The 27081-nt window shown below is 38.6% G+C and overlaps 1 protein-coding gene across 4 annotated transcripts in view; it reads right to left on the bottom strand.

Annotated features, from left to right (window-relative positions):
• The window catches only part of AGBL3 (AGBL carboxypeptidase 3), a 101210-nt gene that overhangs the window by 71935 nt on the left and 2194 nt on the right, over nt 1–27081 (bottom strand). For 2 of the 4 annotated variants that reach the window (XR_006268603.1, XM_043463765.1), the window contains exons 1-5: nt 23534–23782; nt 23299–23452; nt 22216–22323; nt 21294–21354; nt 7913–8098 (exon numbers count right to left, since the gene is read on the bottom strand). Coding sequence is in view for 2 of the 4 variants with exons in the window: in XM_043463765.1 (XP_043319700.1) it covers nt 7913–8098; nt 21294–21354; nt 22216–22278 (310 nt within the window). In the remaining 2 variants the exon portion in view is untranslated. Of the gene's footprint in view, nt 1–7912; nt 8099–21293; nt 21355–22215; nt 22324–23298; nt 23453–23533; nt 23783–27081 lie in introns of those variants that run through there. The other 2 variants (XM_043463763.1, XM_043463764.1) reach the window with 2 other exon arrangements.

Below are 27081 nucleotides of genomic sequence, written 5' to 3'. Positions count from 1 at the left end.
TGTATACTGTGGTAGGGATTTGGATTACACAGACATATGCATTTGTTAAAATTCACAGACAGATATACTTAGATTTGTACATTTCATTGAATGTAGAATTTAGCTCAAAATAAAAAAAGAATCACAAAGACTGAACTTTAGAGGTGAAATGTAAGAATGGCTACAACTTACTCTGAAATAAATGGAATGAGATGTCCCTCTTTTTGCTCCAGGCCCATAACTTACGGGTTTCTATTAACTTTATCAGGCACCTGGGTCTTATTTCAGGACCATCTTACCTAAAATCACCCACTCTTTCCTTTTAAATAAGATATCTCAGTGGACTAAGGACTAATAAGCCCATGTTTCACACATATCTGTTATTTCATGTATTTGGTATTTTTTAACTTTTAAGGGACAGTATGACTCAGTTATGGCTTTCTGAGGCCTTGACAGAGTAAAAAAAAAAAACTGTAGCTGGACTTTAATTGAATATTATTTACCAGCATCATCAATCATAAGCTATTAGGTTTATTCAGTCAATGGTTACAGGACATAAAGATAATTGCAGACACACATACATGTATATGCACATACACATACATACATATGAACATGTGAATAGGTAATGGATCTGTTTAACAAACCCCCCTTACACCCTACTAAATCCCATGCTCTAAAAATAAATAAATAAGTAAATACCATGCTCTATATGCCCATAATGCCCTGCCAAACCCCCCAAACAAGGCAAAAGTATATAAATACATAGAACTTGGCCATCTACCCAATAACAAAGACAACTTAATACCCAAGATTGTTGCTGTTGTTCACTTAGTCGTGTCCGACTCTTTGCAACCCCGTGGACTGTAGCATACCAGGTTTCCCTGTCCTTCACTATCTCCTGGAATTTGCTCAAACTCATGTCCACTGAGATTAGACGGACCAAGAAAATAAACCCCAATCATATCAATAAACTACTTAGATATTCACCATTTATATAGACAGATATCTCCTAGATCCCTAGACAACCATTTTAGTCAAAATTTTAACATTAAGTCTAACATAAATCACACAAAACAACAATATACATGTTATTTCAGTATATTACAACAAGTTAATGTTGCTTAAAGCCTGAAAGTGAGGCACTGAAATTGCCTAGATGAGTTCACTAACTCATAAACATATAAGTTTGGTCCCAGACTTTCTATTAGTTTTAATAAAATTACACAATGCAGACATCAAGCACAGTAACATTAGTAGCTCATAACAGCTTGCTTAACCACACCCCTACAGGAAGCAGCAGTGATAAAAATTAAGCTAGAAACAAAAGTTCAACTAAGTTATACTAACAGGGTTGGTAAATCTCATGCCAGCCACTGTGGTCATAATGATTAACCCAAATTAACAGAAATATGGTGTCAAGCATATTAAAGAGTAACATAAAATACAGTTTTAATTAAGCCATAAAAAGTTGTAACTAAAATAAAAAGAGACTATGAAAGTGACTTTTTTATTTCCTGATTACACAACAGCTAAGACCCAAATTGGGATTAAATACCCCACTATGCTTAGTCCTAAACCCAAATAATTACAGGAACAAAATTATATGCTAGAGTACTACTAGCAGCAACTCAAAACTCAAATGACTAGGTGGCACTTCTCACTCTAGAAGAGCCTGTTCTATAATCGATAAAGCCTGATAAACCTCACCAACCCTTGCTAATGCAGACTACATACCACTATCTTCAGCAAACCCTAAAAAGGAGGAAAAGTAAGCATAATTGTTATACATAAAAAACATTAGGCCAAGGTATAACTTATGGAATTGGAAGAAATGGGCTACATTTTCTGCTTCAAGAATTTATGTTCACCAAATGAACATTTTTTATGAAAGCAAAAAACCAAAGGAGGATTTACTTAGTAAGTTACGAATAGAGTGCTTAGAGCGAATAAGGCCATGAAGCATGCACACACCAACCATCACCCTCCTCAAGCACTGTAATAATTCCCTATAATCTAACAGCAAATACTGATCATACGAGAGGAGACAAGTCGTAACAAAGAAAGCTTATTGGAAAGTGTGCTTGGATAAATCAAAGCAGAGCTTAAATAATGCACCCAGTTTACACCTAGGCCATTTCATAATTTATGAATACTTTGAATTAAATCTAGCCCAATACCCTTCTCTATTCTACTAGTATAAGCAAACTAAAATATTCATTCAACGTTCAAAGTATAGGAGATAGAAACTTAATATCTTCTGGCACTATAGAGAAAATATTGTTAGGGAGTGATGAAAGAAGCCTAAAAAGTAACAAAAAACAAAGTTTACCCCTTGTACCTTTCACATAATGATTTAACTAACAAACATTTAACAAAGAGAACTTAAATATCCCAAAACCAGATGAACTACTTATGAACAGTTTATTAGAACAAACTCATCTATGTAGCAAAGTAGTGAGAAGATTCTAACGAGCCTGGTGATAGCTGGTTGTCCAGGAAAAGAATTTTAGTTCAACTTTAAAAATTATTAAAAATCTTTTATAAGTTTTAATGTATTTTTAAATGTTAGTCTAAAAAAGATATAGCTTTTTAGAAATGGGTACAACCTTATCTAGAGAGTAAAAATAAGCAACACCATAGCTGGTTCAAAAACAGCCAGCAATTAAGAAAGTATTAAAGCTCAAAAATAATTTTACATTAATATCAGTAACAAGTGAATCAACTCCTAGATTTATATTGGACTAATCTATGACTAATAGAGGCAACAATGTTAATATGAGTAATAGGAAGTATTTTTCCTTGCACAAGTTTTATCAGTAACTAAAAATATACTGATAATTAACAGTAAATAAATATTAATACACCTCAACATTAAACTAATCAAACACACATTGTTAATCCAATACAGGCAGGCACCCAAGGTAAGATTTTAAAAAAGTAAAAGGAACTTGGCAAACACAAACCCTGCCTGTTGACCAAACATCACCTCTAGCATAACCAGTATTAGAGGGACTGCCTGCCCAGTGACAACCATTAACATCCTGACCAGGCCAAGGTAGCATAATCATTTGTTCTCTAAATAAGGACTTGTATGAATGGCCACAGGAGGGTTTTACTGTCTCTTAGTTTCAATCAGTGAAACTCACCTTCCTGTGAAGAAACAGGAATAACAAAACAAGATGAGAAGGTCTTATGGAGCTTTATCAACAACAACAAAAATAACTAAACCATCAAGAGATAACAAAAATGTATATGGGTGGACAATTTTGGTTGGGGTGACCTTGGAGAACAAAATAGCCTCTGAGGGTTTAAAGTCTAGACTTACCAGTCAAAACACATTATCACTTACTGATGCAAAAAACTGACCATCAGAACAAGTTAGCATAGGGATAACAGCATAATCTTATTCCAGAGTTCATATCGACCTTGATGTTTACAGCCAGGCTTGATATAACTAGTATAAACAATACTAGGGTTCACAACCTTGATGTTGGATCAGGCCACCCCAATGGTGTAACCACCATTAAAGGTTCATTTGTTCAACAACTAAAATCCTACATGATCTGAGTTTAGTTCAGTTGCTCAGTCATGTCCGACTCTGCGACCCCATGGAGTGCAGCAGCCAGGCTTCCCTGTCCATCACCAACTCCCAGAGCTTGCTCAAACTCATGTCCACTGAGTCAGTGATGCCATCCAACCATCTCATCCTCTGTCATCTCTGAGTTCAGACTGAAGTAATCCAGGTTGGTTTCTATCTATTATATACTTCTTCCAGTATGAAAGAACAAGAGAAATAAGCTCCACTTTAAAAACTATGTCAAAACTGGTTAATGATACAGTCTCAACTTAACAGATACAAAACATCTACCCAAGACCAGGGTTTGTTAAGGTGGCAAAACCCAGAAATTGCATAAAACTTAAACCTTTATAGCCAGAGATTCAAACCTTCTCCCTAACAAAATGTTTATAATTAATATCTTAACACTTGTTATTATCCTCTTCTTTCAGTCATAGCATTCCTAACATTAATTGAATGAAAAATTTTAGGTTATATGCAACTGAAAAGGGTCAGATATCACAGGACCATATGGTCTATTACCACCCACTGCTCAACAGTCATTGTATTCATTAAGGAACCACCATGACCAGCTGCACCCTCCATTTCCATATTCATCATCTGTACCAATCCTAGCCCTAACTCTAACCCTAATCATGTGAATCCCCCTAGCTATACCCTACCCCCTCATTAATATAAGTCTGGGAGTATTATTTATAGTTATATCAAGCCTAGCTGTAAATTCCACCTTATAAGTTGGATGGGATTCCAACTCAAAATACTTACTAATCGGAGCCTGATGAGCAGCAGAACAATTTCATATGAAGTAACACTAGTAATTATTCTTTTATAGGTTCTCTTAATAAGTAGATCCTTCATCCTTAAAACCCTCATCACAAGAACATTTACAAATAATTTTCCCATCATGAACCCTAGCTATATGATTTATTTCCACTCTAGCAGAAACTAACTGAGCCTTTTTTGACTTAACAGAAAACTCTGAACTTGTATCAGGTTTCAATGTAGAATATGCAGTAGGTCCATTTGTTGTATTTTTCTTAAGCAGACATTATCAGAATAAACATTTTCACAATAATCCTGTTGCTAGGAGCACTCCATAGCCCTATATACCAGATCTATACACAACCAACTTCATTATCAAAACACTATCACTAACAATCTTTTCCTATGAATTTGGAAGAAAAAATTCATACTACTAATACATGCTGCTGTTGTTCAGTTGCTAAGTCGTGTCCAATTCTTTGCAAACCCGTGAACTGCAGCACAACAGACTTCCTTGTCCTTCAATACCTCCCAGAATTTGCTCTTAACTCATGTCCATTGAGTTCGTGATGCCATCTAATGCTAGTCCAAAGCATATGACATGTCTCATTACCCATTATAATATCAGGCTTCTACAGTACCAAGCATCCCCCCATAAACATAAGAAATATGTCCGATAAAAGTCACCTTGATAGAGTAAACAGAGGTTTAAATTCTCTTACCTTTAGAATCATAGGAATTGAACCTACCCTTAAGAATTCAAAATTCTTTCTGCTACCATATAATACCATATTCTATAGGAAAGTCAGCTAAATGAGCCATTAGGCCCACCCCTAAAATGTTGGTTTATACCCTTCCTGTACTAATAAATCCCATCACATTATCATCATCTTAAAACCATTACCTCAGGAACCATAACAACCAGATCCTATGGACTATTAATCTGAATTGCTTTTGAAATATACTAGCCATTCAGTTCAGTTCACTTCAGTTCAGTTGCTCAGTCATGTCTGACTCTTTGTGACCCCATGGATTGCAGCAAGCCAGGCTTCCCTGTCCATCACCAACTCCTGGACCTTATTCAAACTCATGTGCACTGAGTCAGTGATGCCATCCAACCATCTCATCCTCTGTCATCCCCTTCTCCTCCTGCCTTCAATCTTTCCCAGATAGTTGGTAAGAAGTTGCTGTATAACACAGGGAGCCTAGCCTGGCACTCTGTGAAAAAACAACCAAAAAAAGTGTTAAGAGAAACACGAGAATTTCAAAACCCAGAAGTCATAGAAAAACAGTAGACATACTGATTATATAAAAATTAAAAATTTCTGAATGATAAAGTGACAAACTAAGAAGAACAGAATGCCAGGTCTATGACATAGTAAGCCAACCCACTCCAGTATTCTTGCCTGGACGTAGGAGCCTGGCGTGCTGCCGTCTATGGGGTCGCACAGAGTCGGTCGGACATGACTGAAGTGACTTAGCATAAGCAGGAGCAAGCCAACCTCCTGAATATGTAGGCAGCATTTACAGACCAAGAAGAAAAGGAAAAGTACAACCAATAACAAAATGGGCAAAGTATTTATATCAAACAGTTCACATAAAAAGTCAGTAAATATACTTATTGTTCATTTGTCTATTTAAATTCTTAGCCCATCCTTTATTCTGGTTATTAGTTTTTTTCTTATTGAGCTACAGAAATTCTTTTATATTTTAGAGATTTTGTGATGTGAAAGTCACTCAGTTGTGTCCAAATCTTTGCATGGAATTCTCCAGGCCAGAATACTGGAGTGGGTAGCCTCTTTCCCAACCCAGGGATCGAACCCAGGTCTCCTGCATTGCAGGCAGATTCTTTACCAGTTGAGCCACAAGGGATTAACCCTTATCAAATATGTTTTGCAAATGGTTTTCCTCATTCCACAAGCTGCCTTTTCACTATTTTGATTATTTCCTTTGTGTGCATAAGCTTTTTAGTTTGATGTATATTTCCATTTGTCTTTTTTTTACTTTTGTTGCCTGTGTTTTTCCTGTCATACCCATGATATCACTGCCAAGAACAATGTCATGAAGCTTCCCCCTTGTTTTTTTCTAGCAGTTTTACAGTTTCAGACCTTAAGTTTGTCTTTAGTCTGTTTTAAGTTGATTTTTAATAAGATAAAGTCCCAATTTCATTCCTTTGCATGTTGACATCCAATTTTCTCAACATTTTTAAACAGACAATCTCTCCCCCATTGTGGATTCTTGGCACTCTTGTCAAGTATCAGTTGGCACATATGCATGGATTTATTTCTGGAGTCTGAATCCGCCTGCCAATGCAGGAGACGTGAGTTTGATCCCTAGGTGGGGAGGATCCCCTGGAGGAAGGAAATGGCAACCCACTCCAGTATTCTTGCCTGGGAAATCCAATGGACAGATGAGCCTGATGTGCTACAGTCCATGGGGTCACAAACAGTTGGACATGACCTAGTGACTAAACAACAATTCTGTTCCATAGGCCTGTTAGTGTCCTTGTGCCAGTGACATACTGTTTTGGTTACTGTAGTTTTTCGGTAATGTATTTTGAAATCAGAATGTGTGATGTCTCCAGCTTTGTTCTTCTTTCTCAATACTGATATGACTATTTGTGGCCTTTTGTGGTTCCATCTGAATTTAGAGTTGTTTATTATTTCTATTAAAAAAATACCATTGTAAAATTTTGATAAAGATTGCATTGTCAACATCAAAAATCTTTAGAGAATTGTAAATCAAAGCCACAGTGAGACATCATCTTATACATGTATGGAGAAATGAAGTATTTTCTGCCATATCAATACACAAGGATGTCACAGCGAGGAACTAAGGATGTGAGTAATCAAATTGCAGGATGCTGGCCCTAAATAGCTGAGATGCATATGAAAAGAATGATTTCAATAAGCCCAGAGTTAGAAAATGATTTCAATATGAAAATGATTTCAATAAGCCCACACATAGAATTTCAATAAGAAAATGATTTCATTAAGCCCATACATAGAAAAGCACTAAATTTCTTGAGATAATCTAGTTTTCCTTAATTAACAATAATCTTTTGACGTTCAGACTACCTGCCCCTTGCTGCAAACTTCTATATAACCAGACTCCTCTCCCCCTGCCTCCTTGGAACAGCCGTCTCAAGGTTACTAGAGATGCTGTCTCCCGAGTTTGAAGTCCTAAAAAATTCCCACCAAATAAAACATAACTCTTACCTTCTAGGTTGTGACTACTTTTTTAAGTTGACAATGGCTATTATCCAAAAACCAAAAGATAGTGTTGACAAGGATGTAGAAAAAATGGAATTGAATTGAAAAGTAAGTATAAATATAGACTAGATTTCAAAGACTTCACATTAAAAAATGTAAAATATTTTAAATATATTTGGAATAAATAAAATATATTTTGAAGTCAATTTCACTTTATCTTTTTAAATGTAACTACTGAAAAATTAAAAATTATAAACATGGTTTGTGTTATATTTCTGCTGGAACATACTCTTTAATACCAAGAGTGTTTTTACTGAAGTCAAGTTTAGCATAGTAAGTCTGCCAATGTTTGAATCCCCAAAACTTGCTAAGAACATACCAATATGTTCGATTTTTTCATCAATGACCTCACAGTGGTATGGCCACCGTGTTGGGCTCAGCGGACCAGAAGAAGAGACACCATATAAATCTCGTGGTTCACGAAGACGTGGCACCCATCTCCCTAGCTGATATTCCAATAGTATCTGTGTAGTCCCAGGGAAAAATGGGTCACTAATAGAGTCAGCTGAAAAAGGATTCAAATACAATCATGAGTGATAAGAAGGAAAACCCCAATTCCTATAATTATTTTACATAGTCTATTTTTTTCTAGTAACATAATTTAAGAATACTTGTGGATATTGTTATAAAATGTTGTATTTCATGGCATTTAAAAAAATAAAAGATTAATGAAATTTTAAAATAATTTTCAGAATAGCTAGAAAATAGCTGTTGACCTTATATACTATTAATTTATGCTAAATTCTCATCTAGCATTCCATTGTGTGAATAGACAACATTTTGTCTAATTTACAGTATGACTCAAAAATGACAAGGTAGCTATTTATGAGTTAGAAAATAAAATTAGATTTGTACCTCTTACTATTTTGTAAATTCATATAGAAATTAAATACAAAAATCCAAACAAGTAGGTAAAAGGACTTAGAGGAAATTTAGATTATATTCATGATCTTGGTGTAGAGAAGGTCTTTGTAGCTTAAACAGATATAAAAGTAAAGAGCCATAAATAAGTAACAATAAACTTAACATCATAATAATTCTAAGTAACAGAAACAACATAAACAAAGTTAACAAAGCATCATTATAAATGGGCAATTCATAATAAGGTAGAATATAAATAGTCAAGCATAGGAAACAATTCTCAATTTCTGTAGCAATCAAGAAAATCTTAGCTAAAATAGTGAGTTACCATCTTTCTTCCAACAGGCAGGCAAAATTTTAAAGAGGAAAATGTGGGGGAAGAAGTCTGCAAAATAGTACTATAAATTTTCTATGAGTATGGGTATAGGTATGTATACAAATGAAAAGAAAAAGGTCTAGAAGGGTACATGCCAAACTGAGAACAATGGTTATCTCAAAAAGGAAGATCTGTTTTAGGATGGTGGTGAAAACGATAAAAAAAAAAGAGATAAACACCTTATCTTCAATTTCAGAATATCTCTGATATGTGAATATTTAGAAGAAATATTTTAATGTATATTTGAAAGTACTCTAAAACAGTGTAAAAATTTAAAAAATCAAGTATATATCAAGATAGTCATAGACATGTACATTTGCAAATGGATGACTTTATTATAGAAACTTCACACAGGCATATTTCATTTTACAAAAGGATGTATTTCCAAAACATAATGTTTAGGAAAATTAAAATTTGAATCATACTGTAGTTGCATTTAAAGAACTAATTATTTAAAGAAATGTCAAGGTGGACTTTCCTGGCATTCCAGTGGTTAAGACTATGCTCCTAATGCAGGGGGCAGGGTTTGGATCCCTGGTCAGGGAACTAAGATCCTGCATGCCACCACACAGCATGGCCAAAAAAAAAAAAAAAAAAAGCAATGTCAAGGTAAATTCTTATATTAAGTGAAGTCTTCTATAATGACCACTTTCATTTAATTTATATAAAAATCAAACAAACCTTAAAAGTTTGAACTTCAGGGGAAGATCAAGATGACAAAGTAGGACCATGAGGTACTCACCCCTCCCAACAAATACATTTAAAAAAACCTCCACGTGGCACAATTCTCAGAGAAAACTAACTGCAAACTGGCAGGTCTCCTATACAACTAAAGCAGCAAGAAAGACCTTCATGTAACCTGGTAAGACAGATAAAAAGGGTACCAAGTCAGGTAGGACTTGTGCCTCTGAGAGGGATCTGTAAGGAAGAGAAGGTTGCATGGGCAGAACCTTACCCTGGGGAGGGAGCAGACAGACTCACAATCAGGGCATCCCAGTCCTGGGTCCTGCACAAGGAGACAAACCCCCTTGCCTGCTGGGAAATCCACTGAGACAGAGAAAAGGGCTGGAGGAACCTAGACTCTACCTGTGAGGGGTGCACATGAGTTGGTTGACAGGGTGGAGGGAGCCTTGCACTGGCAGCTGCTGCCTTGCTGCACTTCCCAAACCAAAGGGGTGAGCACCCTGTCCCCACTCACTCCATACTACATCCTGGCATCAGATAAGGGCAAAGATTTCGTCTAAGTACACAGAATCAGATCAGGGTACCTGGGTGTGATGCAGGCAGAGCTGTGAAGACCACTGTTAGTGTGTTCACACCAGGCAGTGCCACAACAATGTGTGAAGCAGCTAAGTGCTAAACCCTGGGTACGCAGCCCATGGTCAAGAATATGCCACAATCTGTTTCCCAGTGACTGCGCTCGGGCTCCGTCCACCCCACACTGCAGCTCAGCACCAGACGCGGGGCAGACAGGTCCAGGGAGAAGTGTGCCAGAGAGGCAGCCCAGGTCACAAGGCAGCCACACAGCCACCTCAATTCCTGCAGCCACAATGTCCACATCCTCAGCCCCAGCCTACTCCACACCACAGCCCTGTGCTAGATCTGGGTCAAACACAATGGACAAAGGGATGTGACTTTGAGCTGCTTCTGAGAGGAACTGCGGATGCCTACACAAGTGAGGCACAGGTGCACTGTGACCACAATAGCACACTTGCTTCAGCAATCACCTCTTTTGGGAAGGGGCATACACTCAAGGGTAATGGAGCCTTATCCAACCCAATCCTCAAGATTTCTACTCCAAAAACTGGGGAGCAGACAGAACCCAGCTAGGCAATGACGACCACAGAAAAAGAGGAAACCCTAGCTTACATGGAGCACAGCCTCTAGACACTACGAAACCAATCACACCTCTTCACTTATCAAGGGGTCAAGTGACCAAGCTCCAAGTTCAAAAAAGAAGTTATAAAAATGCTAAAGAAATTAAGAAAGGTTATCATTAGAAATGCAAATCACTGTAACAAGGAACTAGACTATGAAAATGAACCAATTAAAATTAGCTAATTCAGCTGCCAAGATAAAAGCCAATCCAGAAGCAGTGAATAGCAGACTAAGTGCCACTGAAGAATGAACAAGTGATCTGGGAGGTGGAATAATGGAAATTACCCAATCAGAACAGGAGCATGTGTGTGTCAGTCACTCAGTAGTATCCAGCTCTTTGTGACCCCCTGGTCTGTCTCTGGAATTCTCTAGGCAAGAATACTGGAGTGGGTTGACATTCCCTTCTTCAGGAGACCTTTCTGACCCAGGGATCAAACCCGGGTCTCCTGCATTGCAAGCAGATTCTTTACCATCTGGGCTAGAATGGCAGACAGAAAGACAAAAAAAAAAAAGCAACATACGAGACTTAATGGGATAATATAAACAGTGCCAACCTATGCATAAAAGGGGCTCCAGAAAGAGGAGAGAGAAGAAAGGGGATCAAAAATGTATTTGAAGAAATTATGGCTGAGACTTCCTGAAATCTAAAGGAGGAAACAGATATTCAAGTACAGGAAGCACCAAGGGTCCCAAACAAGATGAACACAAACAGATCCATATCAAGACATATTATAATTAAAGCAGCAAAAGTTAAAGGCAAAGAGAAGATTCTACAGGCAGGAAGGGAAAAACAGTCAGTTACAAGGGAACCCCCATAAGCTTAATTTCTCTGCAGAAACTGTGCAGGTCAGAAGGGAGTGGCATGATACAGCCAAAGTCCTGAAAGAGAAAATCCCGTAACCTGGGATACTCCACCCCGCAAGATTATCGTTTAGAATAGATGGAGAGGGAGAGAATTTCTCAGACAAGCAAAAACTAAGAGTACAGCAACACTAAGTCTAAACTAAAAGGAATACTGAAAGGCCTTCTCTGATAGAAAAAAAGCAAGTATCTATAGGACAGGGAAAATCACAACAGGAAAGGCAAATATACAAAAGGACTGAAGATCACTAAAATAAGTCAGTACATAAACTAAAAACAATCCAAAAAATCCTGTAAAATCTATTATAATTATAATTAATGCTAAAACGATAAGCATGAGGATATAAAATATAACATCAAAATCATAAAATGCTGGCAGGAAAGTATAGAAATTTAGCTCCTTTAGACTGTGTTTAAACTTGTATGGGGATTCCCTGGTGGCTCAGATGGTGGAGTCTGCCTACAATGTGGGAGACTCAAGTTCAATCCCTGGGTCAGGAAGATCCCCTGGAGAAGTAAATGGCAACCTGCCTGGAAAATCCCATGAACGGAGGAGCCTGGTGGGCTATAGTCCATAGGATTGCAGAGTCGGACATGACTGAAGCAACTTGCTTTCTTCTTTCTTTCTTTAAGCTTGTATGACTGTCAGCTTAACATGACATTCTAAAACTTATGGGATGCAGCAAAAGCTGTTCTAAGAGGGAAGTTTACAGCAATACAGTCTTACTTCAGAAAACAATAAAAATCTCTAAGAACCTAACCTCACACCTAAAGCAACTAGAGAAACAAGAACAAACAAAACCTGATGTTAGTAGAAGAAATCATAAAGATCAGAGCAGAAATAAATGGATCAGAGACACAGAAAACAACAGAAAAGGTCAACGAAACTAAAAGCTAGATCTTTGAAAAGATAAACAAAATTGATAAATCTTTAGCCAGACTAATCAATAAAAAAAGGAGGGCTCAAATCAATAAAATTAGAAATGAAAAAGGAGATGTTACAACAGACACTACAGAAATACAAAGGTACATAAGAGACTACTACAAACAACTATATGCCAATACAACAGACAACCTAGAAGAAAGGGAAAAAATTCTTAGAAAGGTACAATCTTCCAAGACTGAACTGGGAAGAAACAAAATATAAATAGACCAATAGCAAGTACTGAAATTGAAATAGTGATTAAAAAACTTCCAATAAACAAAAGTCCAGGAGCAGATGACTTCCATTATCTTTAGGCAAATTCTATCAAACATTTAGAAAAGTTAACACCTATCCTTCTGAAACTCTTCCAAAAAATTCCAGAGGAAGGAACACTCCCAAGCTCATTCTATGAGGCCACCATCACTCTGATACCAAGACCAGACATAGATACCACACACACACACCCACACACACCCCTCACACACAAAATTACAGGCCAATATTAGTGATGAACACAGGTGCAAAAATCTTCAACCAAATACTAGCAATCCAAATCCAACAATATATGAAAAGGATCATACGCCATGATTTATGCCAGGGATGCAAAAATTCTTCAACATCTGCAATTCTTCACACTGCAATAATGCAGTGTGATACATCACATCAACAAATTGAATAAAAATTATCATCTCAATAGAAGCAGAAAAAGTGTCTGACAAAATTTAACAGCCATTTATGATTAAAAAAAAAAAACTCTCCAGAAAGTGGGCATAGACTGAATTTATCTCAACATAATAAAGGCCTCTGTAACAAACCCACAGCTAATATCATTCTCAAGGGTGAAAAGCTAAAGGCATTCCCTCTAAGATCAGGCACAAGGCAAGGATGTTCAGTGCTGCCACTTTTATTCAACATAGTTTTGGGAGTCCTAGTCATGGCAATCTAAGAAGAAAATAAATAAATAAATAAAAAGGAGTCCAAATTGGGAAAGAAGTAGTAAGACTGTCACTGTTTGCAGATAACATGATGCTATACATAGGAAATCCTAAAGATGCTACCAGAAAAGTACTAGAGCTCAATGAATTTGGTAAAGTTGCAGTATATAAAATCAACACACAGAAATATCTTGTGGAAACTCCTATACAATGAGAGATCAGAAAGAGAAATTAACAAAACAATCCCATTTACCATCACATCAAAAATAATAACCTACCAAAGGAGACAAAAGACCTGTACTCTGAAAATTATTAATATAAGACACTTATGAAAGAAATAGAAGATGACACAAGCAGATGTAAAGATATATGATGTTTTTGGATCAGAAGGATCAATATTGTCAAAATGACTATACTACCCAAGGCAATCTACAGATTCAGTGCAATCCCTATCAAATTACCAATGGAGTTTTTCACAGAACTAGAAAAAAACTTTTTTCAGTTTGTATGAAAACACAAAAACCCCAAATAGCCACATCAATCCTGAGAAAGAAAAATGGAGGTAGAGGAATCAGGCTCCCTGACTTTAGACTATACTACGAATCAGTATGGTACTGGCACAAAACGCTGATGCTGGGAAAGACTGAAGGCAATAGGAGAAGGGGACAACAGAGGATGAGATGGTTAGATAGCATCACTGACTCAATGGACATGAAATATGAGCAAACTCAGGGAGATAGTGGAGGACAGAGGAGTCTGGCATGCTACAGTCTATGAGGTCACAAAGCTTCAGACATGACTTAGCGACTGAACAACAACTGGCACAAAAGTAAAAATGTACATCAATGGAAAAAGACAGAAAACCCAGAAATAAGCCCCTACCCTTATGGTCAATTAATCTATGACAAAGGAGGCAAGAATATACAATAGAGAAAAGACAATCTCTTCAATAAGTGGTGCTGGGAAAACCGGACAGTTACACGTAAAAGAATGAAATTAGAAAGTTCTCTAACACCATACACAAAAATAAATTCAAAATGGATCTTCCTGACCCAGGGATTGAACCTGGGTCTCCTGCAATGCAGTCAGATTCTTTATGGTCTGGGCTGCCAAAGAAGCCCATAATTTATGTGATTATATGCTAAGGAGAGATATCAGAATTACAGAAACTCCCTTCATTGATTATTTGCTTACTTGTCTAAGATAGCAGGGATGAGCTGCTTCTTTATTCTGTAGTAAACATGGGACTGTTTTCATTTCTTGACTCTTTTCTGTTAATCTCTGTCAGTTTTTGGATCATAGGAAACTATGTTCAGGCCTCTGAGACTGGGCCTACCCTGACCCAAGGAGCAGGGTTGGTGGGCTGCAGAGGGCATGATGGAGGCATTTACTTCCTCTTTCCTATGCCCTAATCACTCAGACATGGCTTCGGCTTAAGCTTCGAGCCTTTATTCTACACCACAAACAATTCCCCATAAATTAAAACACATCAATCTCTTTGCGGACAGTGTCTCTTGAGTCTGGGCCAGATTTCCCCAGGAGGTGGAGGGATACCCATATTTCTAGCGGTACCCTGAGGTTTCTATCAGAAGGGCCTGCTTAGCATCTTGCATTCTGGCAACGGAGAGCTTCAGCCTCCAGCCTCAGTTCAGCTGATCAGTTGTGTCCGACTCTTTGCTACCCCATGGACTACAGCACACCAGGCTTCCCTGTCCTTCACCAACTCACGGAGCTTGCTCAAACTCATGTCCATTGAGTTGGTGATGCCATCCAACCACCTCATCCTCTGTCATACCCTTCTCCTCCTGCCTTCAATCTTTCCCAGCATCAGTCTTTTTCCAGTGAGTCAGCTCTTTGCATCAGGTGGCCAAAGTATTGGAGTTTCAGCTTCAGCATCAGTCCTTCCAATGAATATTCAGGACCAATTTCCTTTAGGATTGACTGGTTGGATCTCCTTGCAGGCCAACGGACTCTCAAGAGTCTTCTCCAACACCACAGTTCAACAGCATCAATTCTTCGGCACTCAGCTTTCTTTACAGTCCAACACTCACATCCATACATGACTACTGGAAAAACCATAGCTTTGACTAGATGGACCTTTGTTGGCAAAGTAATGTCTCTGCTTTTTAATATGCTGTCTAGATTGGTCATAACTTTCCTTCCAAGGAGCAAGCGTCATTTAATTTCATGGCTACAGTCACTATCTGCAGTGATTTTGGAGCTCCAAAAAATAAAGTCAGCCACTGTTTCCACATCTATTTGCCATGAAGTGATGGGACCAGATGCCATGATCTTACTTTTCTGAATGTTGAGTTTTAAGCCAACTTTGTCACTTTCCTCTTTCACTTTCATCAAGAGGCTCTTTAGTTCTTCTTCACTTTCTGCCATAAGTGTGGTGCCATCTGCATATCTGAGGTTATTGATATTTCTCCCGGCAATCTTGACTCCATCTTGTGCTTCATCCAGCCCAGCATTTTGCATGATGTACTCTGCATATAAGTTAAATAAGCAAGGTGACAATATATAGCCTTGAAGTACTCCTTTCCCGATTGGGAACCAGTCTGTTGTTCCATGTCCAGTTCTAACTGTTGCTTCTTGACCTGCATACAGGCTCCTCAGGAGGCAGGTCAGGTAGTCTGGTATTTCCATCTCTTTAATAATCTTTCAATAGTTTGTTGTTATCCACACAGTCAAAGGCTTTGGTGTAGTCAATAAAGCAGAAGTAGATGTTTTTCTGGAACTCTCTTGCTTTTTCAATGATCCAGTGGATGTTGGAAATTTGATCTCTGGTTCCTCTGCTTTTTCTAAATCCAGCTTGAATATCTGGAAGTTCATGGTTCACATACTGTTAGAGCCTCACTTGGAGAATTTTAAGCATTACTTTGCTAGCATGTGAGATAAGTGCAATTGTGTGGTAGTTTGAACATTCTTTGGCATTGCCTTTCTTTGGGATTGGAATGAAAACTGACCTTTTCCAGCCCTTTGGCCACTGCTGAGTTTTCCAAATTTGCTGGCATGTTGAGTGGAGCACTTTTACAGCATCATCTTTTATGATTTGAATTAGCTCAACTGGAATTCCCTCACCTCCACTAGCTTTGTTTGTGGTGATGCTTCCTAAGGCCCACTTGACTTCACATTCCAGGATGTCTGGCTCTAAGTGAGTGATCACACCATCATGGTTATCTGGGTCATGAAGATCTTTTTTTGTATATTTCTTCTGTGTATTTTTGCCAGCTGTTCTTAATATCTTCTGCTTCTGTTAGGTCCATACCATTTCTGTCCTTTACTGTGACCATCTTTGCATGAAATGTTCCCTTGGTATCACTAATTTTCTTGAAGAGATAAAAAACTAAAAACAGAACTACCATATGATCAAGCATCCCTTCACGGATCACAGCCTTGTCCTGACGAAGGAGCCTGAATAACTCAAAGAAGCTATAAGCCATGCCGTGCAAGGTCACCCAATACAGATGGGTCATAGTGGAGAGTTCTGACAAAAACGTGGTCCACTAGAGGACAGAATGACAAACCATTCCATCCACTATTCTTGCCTGGAGAAACCCACAGACAGTATGAAAAGGCAAAAAGATACAGCCCTGGAAGGTGAGCCTGTCAGGTTGAGAGGTGTCCAATATACTACTGGGGAAGAGCAGAGGGCAATTACTAATAGCTCCAGAAAGAATGAAGCAGCAGGCCAAAGCAGAAACAACACTCAGCTGTGGATGTGTCTGATGGTGAAAGTAAAGTCCTATGCTGTAAAGAACAATATTGCATAGGAATCTGGAATATTAGGTCCACAAATCAAGGTAAATTGAACATGGTGAAGAAGGAGATGGCAAGAGTGAACATCAACATCTTAGGAATCAGTAAACTAAAATGGATGGGAATGAGTGAACTTAATTCAGGTGACCATTATGTCTACTACTGTGGGCAAGAATCCCTTAGAAGAAATGGAGAATAGTAAGGAGAGAGAAGGCAGCCTTAAATAAACACTGCAAGAAAGTAAAGGAAAACAATAGAATGGGAAAGACTTAGAGAGCTCTTCAAGAAAACTGGAGATATCAAGGGAACATTTCATGCAAGGACAGCACAATAAATGACAGAAATGGCAAGCACCTAGCAGAAGCAGAGGGTATTAAGAAGAGGTGGCAAGAATACACAGAAGAACTATACAAAAAAATGTCTTAATGACGCAGATAACCATGATGGTGTGGTCACTCACTCACCTAGAGCCAGACATCCTGGAATGTGAAGTCTAGTGGGCCTTAGGAAGCATTACCATGAACAAAGCTACTGGAGGTGATGGAATTCCAGCTAAGCTATTTAAAATCCTAAAAGATGATGTTGTTAAAGAGCTGCATTCAATATGTCAGCATTTTTAGAAAACTTAGCAGTGGCCAAAGGGCTGGAAAAGGTCAGTTTTCATTCCAATTCCAAAGAAGGGCAGTATCAAAGAATGTTCAAACTACCACACAATAGTGCTCATTTCACATGCTAGTAAGATTATGCTCAAGGCTTCAGCAGTACACGAACTGAGAACTTCCAGATGTATAAGTTGGGTTTAGAAGAGGCAGAGGAACCCGAGATCAAACTGCCAACATTCACTGGATCATAAAGAAAGCAAGGGAATTCCATAAAAACATCTACTTCCACTTCATTGACTACACTAAAGCCATTGACTGTGTAGATAACAACAAACTGGAAAATTCTTAAAGAGATGGGAATACCAGATCACCTTACCTGTCTCCTGAGAAATCTGTATGAGGGCCAAGAAGCAACAGCTAGAACCTTACATAGAACGACTGATTGGCTCAAAATTGGGAAAGGAGTATGATAAGGCTGTATATTATCACCCTGTTTATTTAACTTATATGTGCCAGTGGTACAGAACCTGCCTGCCAATGCAGAAGACCATAAGAGATGTGACTTTCATCCCTGGGTCAAGAAGATATTCTGGAGAAGAGCATGGCAACCCATTCCAGCATTCTTGCATGGAGAATCCCATGGACAGAAGAACCTGGTGGGCTACAGTCCACAAGGTTGCAAAGAGTTAGACATGACTGAAGTGACTTAGCACACATGATTTAGCATGCACACATGCAGAGTACATCATGCAAAATGCCAGGTTGGATGAATCACAAGCTGGAATCAAGAATGACAGAAGAAATATTAACAACCTCAGATATGCAGATGATACTACTTTAATAGCAGAAAGGGCAGAGGAACTAAAGAGCCTCTTGATAAGGGTGAAAGAGAGAGTGAAAAAGCTGGTTTAAAACTCAACATTCAGAAAACTAAGATCATGGCATCCAGTCTCATCACTTCATGGCAAATTGAAGAGGAAAAGTGGAAACAGTGACAGATTTTATTTTCTTGGGCTCCAAGGTCACTGCAGATAGTGACTATAGCCATGAAATTAAGACTTGCTCCTTGGAAGGAAAGCTATGACAAAACTAGACAACATATTAAAAAGCAAAGACATCACTTTGCCCTCAAAGGTCCGTCTAGTCAAAGCCATGGTTTTTGCAGTAGTCAATACGGATGTGAGAGTTGGACCATAAAGAAAGCTGAGCATCAAAGAACTGATGCTTTTAAACTGTATTAGAGAAGAGTTTTGAGAATCTATTCAACTGCAAGGAGATCAAGCCAGTCAATCCTAAAGGAAATCAACCCTGCATATTCATTGGAAGAACTGAAGCTGAAGCTGAAGTGCCAATACTTTGGCTACCTGATGCAGAGTCAACCCATGGGAAAAGACTTTGATGCTGGGAAAGATTGAATGCAAAAGAAGTGGGTGGCAGAGGATGACATGGTTAGATAGCATCATCAACTCAATGGACATGAATTTGAGCAAACTCTGGGAGGTAGTGAAGGACAAGGAAGCCTGGTGGGCTTTAGTTGATGGGGTCACAAATAGTTGGACTTAGTAACTGAACAACAACAACATCATGATCTGGCAATCCCACTCCTGGGCATATATGCAGAGAAGACCATAATTCGAAAAGATAATGCACCTCAATGTTCATTTCAGTACTATTTACAATAGCCAAGACATGGAAGCAACCTAAACGTCCATCGACAGAGGAATGGATAAGATGTGGTACATATATACAATGGAATATCACTCAGCTATAAAAAAAGAACAAAATAATGTCATTTGTAGCAACATGGATGGGCCTAGATATTATTATACTAAGTGAAGTAAATCAGACAAAGACAAATATCATATGTATCACCAATATGTGGAATCTAATTTTAAAAAATGATACAAATGTATTTATGAAACAGAAATAGACTGATAGATTTTGAAAACAAACATGGTAATCACAGGGGAAATGTTCTGGGGGAGGCATAAATAAGAAACTTGCGGTTACATACAGACAGCACCATATATAAGATAGGTAACCAGCAAGGACCTACTGTACAACACAAGGAATTCTACTCAATATTCTGTAATAAACTTTATGAGAAAAGGATCTGAAAAAGAAATGAATATATGTATATGTATTACTGAATCACTTTGTTGAACACCTGATACTAACACAACACTGTAAATCAACTATATTCCAATAAAACTTAAAAACAAACAAAAAGAACCCCAAACAATCTAGTCAAAAAATGAACAGAAGACTTAAATAGATATTTTTCCAAAGAAGACACAGAGATGACCAACAGGCACAGGAAAAGATGGTCACCACTGGTAATATTAGAGAAATGTAAATCAAAAGCACAATGAGGTTATCACCTAACACAGATCAGAATGACTATCAAAAAATCTGCAAAGAATAAAGCTGGAGAGTGTGTGGAGAAAAGGGAACACTTATACACTGTTGGTAGGGATGTAAATTGGTACAGCCACTATGGAAAACAGTATGGAAGTTTCCTAAAAAGCTAAAAATAGAACTACCATATGATCCAGCAATCCCATTCCTGGGATTTATATCCAGAAATAACTAAAACTCTAATTCAAAAAGAGACATGCATCCCAATGTTCATAGCAGCACTATTTACAATAGCCTAGACTTGGAAGCTACCCAAGTCCCCATCAATAGATGACTGATTTAAGATGTATTGTATATAGATACATATATATAATAAAATATTACTCAGCCATAAAAATGAATGGGATATGGCCATTTGCAACAATATGGACCTTGAAAATACATGGATGGACCTTGAGAACATTATACCTGTATGTATGTAAGCCCAAGTTCCTTATTTATCCCTCCCCCACAGCATTTCTCCTGTGGTAAACATGTTTGTTTTCAAAAATCTATCAATCTATTTCTGTTTTTTAAATAAGTTCATTTGTGTCATTTTTAAAAATACCTGTGAAGTAAGTTAGACAGAGGAAGACAAACTTCAATATGGTTTATATGTGGAATCTAAAAAACAATACAAATGAATCTATATACAAAACAGAAACAGATTTATAGACACAGAAAACAAATTTATGGTTATCACAGGGGAAAGGAAGGGGGAGGGATAAATTAGGAGTATGGGATTAACAACCTACTATACATAAAATAGATAAAAACAAGGCTTTACTGAATAACACAGGCAATTACATTATCTTCTAATAACCTATAATGGAAAATAATGTGAAAAACTATATATATTATATATATAACTGAGTCACTTTTCTGTGTACCTGAAACTAACAGAATATTGTAAATCTCCTGTACTGCAATTTAAAAAAATGTTCAAACTCCAAAATACTCATAAAAATACATCTCTCCTTACCAATAACAGAATAATAATTCCTGTGTTATTCACTGACTTTTTTTTTCTAGCTTTCTCTCATTTTTCATCTACTTAAGGTCTTATCAAAAAGAGAAGGGAGAATATATGAATAATTTCAAACCTGTTAAAAGTGCACACTGATGGATGTCTTCATTTACAAACTTCATAAAGGTATCCTCATCCTAAAATGAGAATTTTAAAATATTCCTATTTTAAAAGCAGCTTGCCAATCCAGAAATATTTTACATCTTAATGCTTAGAACTGAGTGTGTCTTTAATCTTTAATAAATGAAAAAAATTAAAGGATTATTATCAGCTGTTGGTCTCAAAGCACCCAACACTTTGAATATCCTGAAACAAAGTTTTCAGCTTTTATTTCTCTTCTTCCACAAGGCAAGGCCATATTAATGATTGTAGAGAACAAACAGTTTAAAGATTCTTGGTAAACCTGGCAAAACAACTTAAATTCAATATAAAATTAACTGGAAAATGGAAGAAAGACAAGAAACCCAGAAAGTCGCTAACTTAACGGGTTATACCTCATTTGGGGAGTTTATTTTGGGACCTTAACTTACATAGATAATTTATACTTTACTAAAATGTGAATGGAATTTCTTAGAAGTATGTGCTGGGACCAGAATAATATTTTAACTACTGCTAAACTATTTTGTTTAGAAAGAGAAACTACTGTTTCTCCCCTCCCCGATTTCTTCCTCCATGTACTTTTGCTACAACACTGCCACATGAAACCTATTACGGTGACACACGATGGGTTTAGAAATAGGAGGTCCCACTATTAAGATAACTCAGAGAAGTTTTATCTAAAATACTTTCTCAAAAAAACCCCAATATAGACTCTCTTTTTACATAGGGCATACTGCACACAGTAACAGCTTTGCTTTCAATCAATTTCCCAACTTAGTGACAAGTGATTTAAGTATCCAATTGATTGTTAGTCAATTGAATGTATAACATTTTTACTGGGAATTTGTATTTTATAATACAAATAAGTTTTAAGTAGGATAAAGTTGAGAAAAACATACTGATTCATCTTCATCACTGATTGTTCTGTCTGAATAGTCTTCCTTTTCTGAATCTTCTGACATCTCTTCCAATATTTGGCTCGAAATTTCTTTTATTATGTAGGTCAGCTGTAAAACAATTTGTAAGGAACTTGTTTGGTAGTTTTCTTTTTAAGCACACATTAAATGTTTACCCCCAAATATATTCAATTTAATTAATAGTGACAAAAGGTTTCTCTATAAAGTAAATTAGGACACAGCTAATTAAACTTTTAATTTCAAAGATTTAAAGACATTTTCTATTTTTATTAGAGACAAAAATCACAAAAGAAAAAACAAGTAAATAATTTAATTGAAAAAGGAATTTCCAGGGTACACAGCCAAATCATTTACATCCTCTATTTACAATTAAATACTATACAGCGATAGAAAGTTCAGAATGAGCCTGCGGCATTAAAAAAAAATCATAAAAAAAAAATTTAAAAAAATCATGAATCAAAGAAAATTTACAGTTACTGATTCAGGCATTGAGTTTCAACAATATAGTTAATATTTTTTCTGCGTAATTTTCATTTGACCAACGGTTCAAATGAAATTAGGCTTTTATTCTCTGTATTTTGATTGATATTCTGTAGATACTGTCTGTTCTAAATATTCGGTCGTAAGTCTTACTGGAATTTCAATCTTTATCAGAAGGCTGTACGGACAACGACCATAATCCTCCCTATGCGAGTATCCTCTTAAATGGTAAAGACCATGAACTAATAGAAATCGCTTGTCAAGAGTCTACTATTTTTGAGAGACTAAAGGAATTTACTCATTTTGAAACTACTGATTTACGCTGTTTTCTACAAAAAGGGTTTTAGAGCGTGGACTACATAAAGACTCTCTTTTCTACAAAGTGTTTTAGAGCGTGGACTATATAAAGCCCAAGCTCCATAGCGAAAAACTACAAATACAACTGAGAAGTCTGCCTTATGGGTGATACCTTCAGTGGTAAGAAACTAAAGGTTCCGTTTGGGGACCACAACTCCAATTTTGGAAAACCAGGCTGGTATAAACCTTGGTTCTGTCTTTTTACGTGAAAATATGAGGCGCACCAACCTGCTGCAGGGTAAAACCTAGGCGGCAGGGACGTCACAGACACAGGCGGATCTAAGGGGCGCTCCCTCCGCGCGCGTCTTCTATCTCAGAAGCGACACAGCCGGCACCGCCCCGCCCAGTCGTGCGGGGGCCGTCCGCGGGCAGGAACAACTTCCTAGGCGGGAAGGACAGTGAAGCCACAATTCCCGGGGTGGGGGAGGAGGGGGAGAGGGGCAAGTGTTCCTCCCACACTCACTTCGCGACCCAGCAGTGGCGGGAAGGGCACATTTTCTCTGGCGCGCTCTTTCCCCTTAGGGACCGTCCCCCTCGGCACTTCCCTGTCCCTTCTCGGCCACCTCCCCCTCGCCCCGAGTCTCCCGGCCAGGTCAGTAGTCCCGCGGCCCGACAAGGCGCCTTTTCGGTGCCGGGAGCCGCAGCTCTGCCCCAGGCGCCAACAGCCCCGACACAGGATAAAACGCTACTGCAGTTGAGCAGCCCCCGCCACGCCCTTCACCTCGCAGCGCGCCGCACTCGTTACCAGGGCAACGGGGTCACCCTCGCGAGACCTCGGGCAGACCTAGCTAGGCTGCATTTCAGCTGAAATAAAGGGAAAGCTGTACTCTTGGATGGCATCACCGACTCAATGGACTTAAGTTTGAGTAAGCTCCGGGAGTTGGTGATGGACAGGGAGGCCTGGCCGTGCTGCAGTCCATGGGGTCGCGGGGAGTCGGACTGAGGGACTGAACTGAACTGAAAGGGAAAGCGCTAAAGATGGCGGGAGCTAGGGAGAGACGCACAGGTGTCAAAGTGCCGCTGGCTGCGGGAAGGTGGCTAGCTAGAAATTATAGGGGCGGAGGAAGGACAGGTATTTGCTCCCACGTGCTGCACCCGAGGAGACAGTGGAGCAGACTGGTTAAGACTTGTGCTTTGTTGAACTTTCTTTGTAGCCACACTTGAGTTGCGTTTTGCACAGTTGTGTGGCCAATAATCTTTATTGGATTTGGAAAATGAGACTTTTCTTTTTAAATGTTTGATAGAAGAGCCAGAGATATACCAGCGCGAAGTCTCGAGATTTTTATCAGCTCAGAGATTCTTTAAGAATAATAATCATGGTTCAGTGATAAAGAATCCGCCCGCCAATACAGGAGACGCAGGTTCAATCCCTGGATCTGGAAAATCCCGTGGAGAAGGAAATGGCAACCCACTCCAGTATTCCTGCCTGGATAACCCCATGGACAAAGGAGTCTGGCGGGCTACAGTCCACGGGGTCGGAAATGGGCCAGACACGACGTAGTGACTAAACAGCGACAACAACATACGGAGGACATTATGCAAATCAGATTACATGTACTGTTTCACCTAATTAAATATGATCTTCCCGTAACAGACTTAGTCATTATTCCTGTATATTCAACCTTGATTTTTCCCCGGGCCTTTAGCTTACTGGATAGTATATATGGAATAGTTTTCCAAGTAGAGCTAAAGAAAAAAAAAAAATCTTTGGTGCCTGCATGAGGCATTATGTGTCAAGAGACTTGTAATATTGTAGAAATGGAGATGATGGACCATAGCAAGTTTCACAGTAGAATAAAGAGCAAAACAATAGCTTAAACATGGAAATAGATTAATAGTCTCTGGTTAAATTTTGTCAGTTTCCAAAAAAATAACATAATTTTTTGAGGTTGGCGGTTTGGAAGATTGGCCCTTCCAGAAAAAGAAATGAGCACATTATTAGATCACACTTTCTTGAAAGTAATAACCCTTTATAATTGTACCTGGTTTTATGTCATCAGTTCAGTTCAGTCACTCAGTCGTGTCCGACTCTTTGTGACCCCATGAACCGCAGCACACCAGGCCTCCCTGTCCATCACCAACTCCCGGAGTCCACCCAAACCCATGTCCATTGAGTTGGTGATGCCATTCAACCATCTTATCCTCTGCCGTCCCCTTCTCCTCCTGCCCTCAGTCTTTCCCAGCATCAGGGTCTTTTCAAATGAGTCAGCTCTTTGCATCAGGTGGCCAAAGTATTGGAGGTCATACATGTTACTAAAGATGACATGCATAGATAATTTTTATATATGGAATCTATTTTGTGTTGGATTTTAGTGTCAAGATTTCAAGCCATAGCATCAGACACACAAGGTGAAACTCCAAGAAATGATCTAACCAGGTTACACAAGAAATGAATGGCAGAGCTGTAACTTAGGTCACAAGATCTTTAGTTCAAATGTTTACACAATCGTATTCCAAGTGATCCTACAGAGAAAAATTTTAGTGTGTAATAAAAATTAAAAAACTGAACATTGTTTTTACTCATTCTTTAATTCAACAAGTATTTATTCAATCCCTACTGCTTGCCAGGGACTGTTCCCCATGGAAGGCTTTTGCAGGGAATAAAACAGATATTCCTTGTGGAGATTCCTTGTGTCCTACTGGGAGAAGACAGACCAATCAGTTCAGTTGCTCAGTCATGTCCGACTCTTTGTGACCCCATGAACTGCGGCATGCCAGGCCTCCCTGTCCATCACCAACTCTCGGAGTTACTCAAACTCATGTCCATTGAGTTGGTGATGCCATCCAACCATCTCATCCTCTGTCATCCCCTTCTGCTCCCGCCTTCAATCTTTCCTAGCATCAGGGTCTTTTCCAATGAGTCGGCATTTCACATCAGGTAGCCAAAGTATTAGAACTTCAGCTTCAGTATCAGTCCTTCCAATGAACATTCAGGACTGATTTGCTTTAGGATGGACTAGTTGGATCTCCTTGCAGTCCAAGGAATTCTTAAGAGTCTTCACCACCACAGTTCAAAAGAGTCAATTCTTCGGCACTCAGCTTTCTTTATAGTCCAACTCTCATATCCATACATGACTACTGGAAAAACCATAGCCTTGACTAGACAGACCTTTGTTGGCAAAGTAATGTCTCTGCTTTTTAACATGCTGTCTTGGTCATAACTTTCCTTCCAAGGAGCAAGCGTCTTTTAATTTCATGGCTGCAATCACCATCTGCAGTGATTTTGGAGCCCCCCAAAATAAAGTCTGCCCCTGTTTCCACTGTTTCCCCATCTATTTGCCATGAAGTGATGGGACCGGATGCTGTGATCTTAGTTTTCTGAATGTTGAGTTTTAAGCCAACTGTGTCACTCTCCTCTTTCACTTTCATCAAGAAGCTCTTTAGTTCTTCTTCACTTTCTGCCATAAGGGTGGTGTTAAAAAAAAAAGCACCCACGTGATAACAATTGGCGTGGAGAGAAATATAATGGAAAATTAAAGTGCATAGGGAGTACTCTGGTGTGTGGGCCTCAGTAGGTGTGGCTCTCTTGATGAGCAGTCCAGGAAAGTGTCTGAACAGACTCTTGAGCAGAGACCTGAAGCAAGGAAAGGGATGAGCCACGGGGATGTCTGGGGGAGACCTTAGCAGGCAGGACAGTCAGCAAGCACATCGGTTCTGAGAGGAGACCATGTTATGAATTATATTAGGCAGTACTGTTTAGCCCAGGCGTCCCCCACCTATGGAATCTAATGCCTGATGATCTAAGGTGGACTTAATATTATAATAACAGAAATAAAGTCAAGTGAGAGTAGCTCAGTTGTGTCTGAATCTTTGTGACCCCATGGACTGTAGCCCACCAGGCTCCTCTGTCCATGGAATTCTCCAGGCAAGAATACGGGAGTGGGTGCCGTTCCCTTCTCCAGGGGATCTTTCCAACCCAGGGATTGAACCCATGTCTCCCACATTGTGGGAAGATTCTTTACCATCTGAGCCAAAAGTGCACAATAAATGTAATGTGCCTGAATTATCCCC

Source organism: Cervus canadensis, chromosome 3 (genome assembly GCF_019320065.1).
Source record: "Cervus canadensis isolate Bull #8, Minnesota chromosome 3, ASM1932006v1, whole genome shotgun sequence".
Lineage (NCBI taxonomy): Eukaryota > Metazoa > Chordata > Mammalia > Artiodactyla > Cervidae > Cervus > Cervus canadensis.
Note: the sequence above shows the minus strand (reverse complement) of the source record. Positions and strands in the feature narration are given on the sequence as shown.